General features: G+C 52.4%; 1 protein-coding gene across 50 annotated transcripts in view; it reads right to left on the reverse strand.

Moving 5' to 3' along the window:
* The window catches only part of CIZ1 (CDKN1A interacting zinc finger protein 1), a 28,277-nt gene extending 21,909 nt beyond the window's left edge, over positions 1–6,368 (reverse strand). For 30 of the 50 annotated variants that reach the window (XM_078328589.1, XM_078328573.1, XM_078328550.1 and 27 more), the window contains exons 1-5: positions 6,232–6,368; positions 5,510–5,663; positions 5,152–5,267; positions 2,761–2,832; positions 407–648 (exon numbers count right to left, since the gene is read on the reverse strand). In XM_078328589.1, coding sequence (XP_078184715.1) covers positions 407–648; positions 2,761–2,832; positions 5,152–5,267; positions 5,510–5,658 — 579 coding nt within the window. In that variant the 5' untranslated portion in view covers positions 5,659–5,663; positions 6,232–6,368. The other 20 variants (XM_078328559.1, XM_078328481.1, XM_078328606.1 and 17 more) reach the window with 6 other exon arrangements.
* Positions 6,369–7,049: the final 681 nt, after the last annotated feature.

The raw sequence follows: 7,049 nt of genomic DNA on the forward strand, positions 1-7,049 counted from the left end.
CTGGGTGTGGTGGCTCACGCCTGTAATCTCAGCACTTTGGGAGGCCCAGGCAGGCGGATCACCTGAGGTCAGGAGTTCAAGACCAGCCTGGCCAACACGGTGAAATCCTGTCTTTAAAAAAATAAATACATAAAAATAAAAATAAACCTTAAATAAATGATAGTACTGGTGGTGTTTGGGCATGGCAAAAATCCCATCAGAGATACAAAAATATTTGATGTTTGGGAAATGCCAGACAAGTCCATCCCTGCTCTCCTCATTATACTGATGAGGAAACTGAGGCATAAAGGGAGTGTAACCTGTAAGAAGGTCCAGGTTGAGCCAGAGCGGGTGACACTGGGGCTGACACCAGTATCCCCTCCCAACCACTCCTATCCCCACCTGCCTCACCCCAGCCACCGCTCACCTTTCGATTGGGGGTAGAGGAGGAGGTCCGGGCTTGTTTCTGAGGGTTCCGCCCTGAAAGGTTGAACTGGGAGGGGTTCATGGGGACCCCAACAGGAGGAGGTCCCAGCAAGGACTGGCGAGTGGCCTGGGGAAAGAACTGTTGCAAATTTGGAGTGGCCAGTTGCGGGGGTGTGAGGCTGGGGGCTGTCAGGCTGGGGGCTGGGAGGCCTGGGGTTGCCATGCTGTAGCCTCGGAGGTTACCTGCAGGCAAGAAGAGAGGAGAAGAGGGGTCACATTGTGGTTGGGTAGCAGAAGGTAGTGTCAGGCATCAGTGCCCCAGAGCATCATGGGAACATCCCAGATAACTAAAAGGGACCTTCCCATCCAAGGGCAGCCAAAGGGAAGAGATGAGAGCTGAGGCTCAGCCCCACCTTGGGCACTGGTGAAGGAAGCTTCAGGGCTCTTTTCTGCTCCAGCCGGGGGTGGGGGTGCTACCTTTAGCATTCCCCAAAGCCCTGTTCACCCTCAGGCATGCTTTAGAGTCTGCCATAGAGTAGGTGAGAGACCTTGCAGAGTCCATAGGGAGAAGCAGCAGGAAGGCTGGTCCCTGGGATAACAAGACACCCACCCCCGCCCCCACCAGCTACCCTTTATCAGCAGCAACTATGAGCCAGGCACTGTGCTAAGCCTGTTCCTCACTGCCTCAGTCACCCAGCCCAGCAGGTATCAGGGTGGGTTCTATCTCTACCAATGACAAAACCGAGACAGAGTGGAGGTACAGCTTGCCCAGGATCTCTTTGAGGGGCACTGCCAGCCACCTACCACCCCAGCCAGGATTCTGGGGTCTTCCTCATTCCTCCCTCTCTTTGCCTCATTCCATGCAAGCCATCCCCAAATCCTATCAACTCTGTCTCCTATGCCTCTTCCTAACCTGGCTTTCCCTCTCCACTGCCTGCTTCCCACTCCCACTCCCTGCCTCCTCCCAAAACCACTTGATCCTTTGCCTGAATTCAAGCCACAGCTTTTGCACAGGATGGTAGCAGTGATCTTTCTCAAAGCATATTCTAAGGTCAACCTTCCCCTCTGCCTAAAGACTTCCCTAGTGCCCTGCTGCTCGGTAGCAAAGCCTATTCCACACTGCACAGTCTGGCCCTTCCCACCTCTCCAGCCTCCTTTCTTGCCATTCTCCCACTATGTTCCCACTCTATTCCAGTCACATGTCCCTCCCTGTGCAGTCCTTCAGACATCCTGCCTCAGGGCCTCTGCATGTGCTGTTCCCTCCGCCTGGGCTGTTCTGCCCGCTGACTCCCAGTCACCCTTCAGACTTCCCTGTAGGTGTCTCTCCTCCAAGAGGCCTTCCCAGACTCTTTCTGTGTCCCCAAAGGCCCTAGCTTCCAGTTCTAGGATGAGCTACATACTTTCCTTGTCTGCTTGCTTTCTTTTCCTTTTTTTTTTTTTTGAGATGGAGGCAGTGGCACAATCTCAGCTCACCACAACCTCCACGTCCTAGGTTCAAGTGATTCTCCTGCCTCAGCCTCCCAAGTAGCTAGGATCACAGGTGTGCATCACTACACCCAGCTGATTTTTGTATTTTTAGTAGAGACAGGGTTTCACCATGTTGGCCAGGCTGGTCTCGAACTCCTGACCTCAGGGTGATCCACCCACCTCAGCCTCCCAAAGTGCTGGGATTATAGGCGTGAGTCCCCGAGCCAGACTCCTTGTCTGCTTTCTGCTTCACATCATCTAACTCAGCTCTGCACCTCAGGGGAGGCCAGAGCTCAGGAAGTATTTGAGGCATGAAAGGCAGTTGGAACTCTTGCCCCACTGCTGGGATGGGATGCCCCGAGGTTAAAGCTTAAAGCATGGGTCAGCTGTGCTATGAGTGCTGGGTTGGAATCTAGACTCTAAAGTACATGCTCTGTGACATTAAACAAATTAGTTCCCCCTACTTAGCCTGATTTCCCTGATCTGTAAAATGGGGATAATAATGGCACTTGTCTCACAATGTTTTATGAGGATTCAATGAGATATACAAATGTGCCTGGTACATAGTAAATGTTCAATTAACATTAAGTTGAAACAAATACATATACACATATGTGCAGAGAGCCAACCAGCTCCTAAAAATTCTCAAAAACATTAAGACAAAAGATGAAACGACCTAAAAGAAAAATGAACAAAGGACATGGACAAGTCACAAAAATAAATACAAATGTTTAACAGACAAATATAAAATGTTCACCTGTGCTAGCACATTTTAATTTAAATGTAAATTAAAACATTAATGGCACAGCTTCTTTTTGCCAACCAACTGAAGTAAATCATATGTATATACACATTGACATATATATATATATAAAAAGCATATAATACCCAGTGTTGCCGTGGGCATGGTGAGACCGGCACTGTCATACGTGGCTGGTGGCATTGCAAACTGGTCCAGTCCTTTAGGAAAGCAATTTGGCAATACTTATCAAGAGCCATAAAACACCCATCCCCCCTGACTCAGTGAGAAAACAATCTCAAATATATTCATCCCAGGGTTACTCAAAACAGCAAAAAAACCCAGAGCAAAACAAAACAAAAAAATTTAAAAAAGAAAACGAAAAAGAAAAAAAAAAAAAAAGAAAGAAAGAGCCAAACAGCTAAGAAGGTTTAGATAAGCAAAGCCATAGCCCTCTGGTGCAGTATTACACAGCTATTAAAAATAATCCTAACAGAGACAATAAAATCCTATGGTAAACGATCATGCCATTCTATTCAGTGAAAAAGTAACAAGGTACAGCATGGGACTTATATCAGTTGCAATCATTAGATACAAACCCCCAAGTTTGTGCCTAGAAAAAAAATGGGATGAAACAGACAAAAATATTGACTGGTAGTTTTCTTCAGGTGCTGAGTGAGTCAACAGATGACACTGTGGGTTTTCCTATTCCCATTTTTAACCTTTTTTTCCACTTTTTTTTTTTTTTGGAGATTCTTGTTACCCAGGCTGGAGTGCAATGGCGCGATCTCGGCTCACCGCAACCTCCACCTCCTGGGTTCAGGCAATTATCCTGCTTCAGCCTCCTGAGTAGCTGGGATTACAGGCACGTGCCACCGTGCCCAGCTAATTTGTATTTTTAGTAGAGACGGGGTTTCACCATGTTGACCAGGATGGTCTCAATCTCTTGACCTCGTGATCCACCCGCCTTGGCCTCCCAAAGTGCTGGGATTACAGGCATGAGCCACTGCGCCCGGCCCTTTTTCCACTTTTTTAAAGAGTGTGACTTTTATTCTTTTGTTTGTTTATTTTTGAGAAAGGGTCTTGCTATGTTGCCCAGGCTGATCTTGAACTCTTGATCTCAAGCAATCCTCCTGTCTTGGCCTCCCAAAGAGTTGGGATTGCTGGCAGGAGCCACCACATCTGACCAAGAGTGTGATTTTTTTCTTTTTTTGAGATAGGCTCTTGCTCTGTTCCCCAGGCTGGAATGCAGTGATACAATTTTGGATCACTGCAACCTCTGCCTCCTGGGTTCAAACGCTTCTCATGCCTCAGCCTCCTGAGTAGCTGGGATCAAGTGCACACCACCATGCCCAACTAATTTTTGTATTTTTAATAGAGACAGAGTTTCACCAAGTTGCCCAAGCTGTTCTCGAACTCCTGGACTCATGTAATCCTTCTGCCTTGGCCTCCAAAAGTGCTGGGATTACAGGCGTGAGCCACGGCCCATGGCCAAAGAGTGTAATTTTTTAAATGGGAAAGAAAAAAAGGAAAATGTATATGTATATGTGGCAGGTCCCTATGTGTGGTTCTCTCTCTCTACCCACCTGCTTATCATTTTTAAGTCAGCTCCCAGGACCATCCACACCCATGTGGCCCAGACAGATCCACAGAGTGACAATCATCTAATCAATATCTACTTATTAAGTGATCTTGGGCACATGACCCCTCTCTGGGCCTGTTTCTTCATCTGTGAAATGGGATTGTGGGTGTACCTCCCCTAGGAGGGTTATCATAGAATCAGGAACAGCATCTTGGCTGGGCACGGTGGCTCATGCCTGTAATCCCAGTTCTTTGGGAGACCAGGGTGGGTGGATTACCTGAGGTCAGGAGTTCAAGACCAGCCTGGCCAACATGGGGAAACCCCATCTCTACTAAAAATACAAAAATTAGCCAGGCGTGGTGGCAGGCACCTGTGTCCCAGTTACTTGGGAGGCCGAGGCAGGAGACTCGATTGGACCCAGGAGGCAGTGGATGCAGTGAGCCAAGATCGGGCCATTGGGCTCCAGCCTGGGTGACAAGAGCAAAACTGTCTCAAAAAAAAAAAAAGTACAGCATCTTGGAAAGAAGAGCCAAGACTGTTCTTCATATTGGGAAATTGAGACAAGGCCACAGGCTTATGCACCAGCCTACAGACAACCAGTCAGATATCTGGATGGTCAAGAGGCCCCAGGCATCAGCCCAACTCAGCCCCTGCTGATACAGGGCAAATGACTTCCCTTCTCAGCTTCCTTATCTGTCAAATGGCATCTAATCTGAATGTGAGTGAAGTGTGCTAAGTACCACCCAAAGAGCCAGCAGACAAATGTGCATTCAAATTAGCATCTTAGGGACTTTCACCGCCCTGAGCCTTAGTGTCCTCATGGGTGAACTAGGCTGCCAAGAGTAGCTTCCTCTCAGGGAAGTTAAATCTCAACGGTGTGGAGTTGAGATTTAGGGCAACAGGCTGCTAGGGAGATACCCCTAAAAGAGACGGAGAAGGGGCCTGGGGCCATCCATACCTTGTAACTGCTGTAAAAGCAAAGCTCTCTGCAGCATGGAGCCGTTGAGGAGGGAGGCTGAGTTGGTGCCCTGGAGATTCAGAAGTGGCTGCTGTGGCTGCTGTGGGGAGAGCCCCCTGGATGTTGGGAGGAGGTGTCAGAAGGTTATTGGGAAAGTCAGACCTTCCCTCCTCCCCAAGACTTCTCACCTCCATTCTATGCCCCACTCTATGGTAGACAGAGGGCCCCTTGGGGTTGGGATTGGTGATCACCAGGACTCGAAGGGGGATGCCATTAGGGAAGAGGATGGGGATCGGGAGCTCCCAGACATGGATCTGAATGGCAGGGCTGAAGCCATCGGGCCCAGCGGGGAACTCACCGACTGACAGCCACGGGCAACGGGGCCTGCGGTGGGGACTGCTGGAGCAGCTGCTGGAGCTGCAGTAATTGCTGCTGCTGCAATTGCTGCTGCTGCAATTGCTGCTGCTGTAACTGCTGGAGCTGCTGCTGCTGCTGCTGGCTAAACATGGTGGCTGGGGGCAGAAAGCAGAGTAAGGCCAGGGGTCCCCACCACAGGTCAGGCCAGCTCCCCTCCCATCCACAGCCACTCCCCCCAGCCACAGCCCGCAAAGGCCGCTGCGGAGCTTCACAGCTGCACCCCAGTCCTTCCAGGACCCTGCCATACTCACTTGGCCCATCCTTCCAAGTTACCTCCAATCCTGCCAGGGGCAAGATTCAACCACCCTCCTGCCAATGCCCCCTCAGAGACTGCCAACAGCCCCTCCTTCAAATCCCTCCATCTCTCCATTTCTGAAGGCTCCATCCTCCCACCCTCAGCCTCGGCCTCTCTGCGCTCATCACTTCCCCACTCACACCCTCTTTTCAATACCGCAACCCTCTCCCGGCGCCCCGACGTCAATAACATCGACAACCGTCCAACCCCGTCACCGTAGTCCTGAGCTCCGTAGGACGGCTTCTCCCCACCACCGCCGCCTCCCCGCGGCCCACTCCGCCCGCCCCGACCCCACCAGCCCCATCCTCCGCAGACACAGCCACCGTCGCGCGCGGAGCCCCACGACCCCGCCGTCCTCGGCCCCGCACCTTGCCTCCCCGCGCGCCCTCAACGCTCGCGTCACCCCCACGGGTGGGCCGGCCGCGCACACCCCACGCTCCGACCCGAGGGCTCCCGGGCTCCGCGCCGCTTCTCCCGGGCCTGTGGGCTCCTAAGGCCCGAGTGCGGGCGGGGCCAGTCGGGGCAGCGCCCTCTGCGGGACGGGAGGTCCAGGCGCCGCTGGCCGCGCCGCGCGAGCCCGCCCAGTGCACCGGTCACGCAGTGCTACGAGGCGCGAGCAGGTGCGAGGGGGTCCTGGGTGGCGCAGGACCGCCTCCGTCCTTCTTCCTCAGCATCAGGAAGGGACGGCTCAGAGACCAAGGTCCGTCTGCCTCCCGGAAGGATCAGCCATCCCGCGGGGACATCGAGGGGGGTGCTTCCAGGAGGACCTGTCCCAACCGACCTCCCTGATGCCGCCGCGGTCCTGCGATCCTGGGGCCCCGCGCGGAGTTGCGGTGGGAGGGGGCGCGCAGTTGGCGGATGTACATTCATTCGAGGGACCCAGGCCAGGCGAGAGGGCGACCAAGGTCTTACAACCAGGCAGGAGTTTGCCCACGGAGGGGTGGAGGGGGGTCCACTCAAAGTATTTTCCTAGTAGATCTGGCTAAGAAAGGAGTGGGTGAGGAGAATCGAGTGTAGTTATAAAAAAATAGCTACAGTGGCCGGGCGCCACGGCTCCTGCCTGTAATCTCAGCACTTTGGGAGGCTGAGGCTGGAGGATTGATTGAGTCCAGGAGTTCGAGACCAGCCTGGGCAACATGGAGAACTCTGTCTCTACAAAAAAAAAAAAAATTAGCTGGGCCTGGTG

Source organism: Callithrix jacchus, chromosome 1 (assembly GCF_049354715.1).
Source record: "Callithrix jacchus isolate 240 chromosome 1, calJac240_pri, whole genome shotgun sequence".
Classification (NCBI taxonomy): Eukaryota; Metazoa; Chordata; class Mammalia; order Primates; family Cebidae; genus Callithrix; species Callithrix jacchus.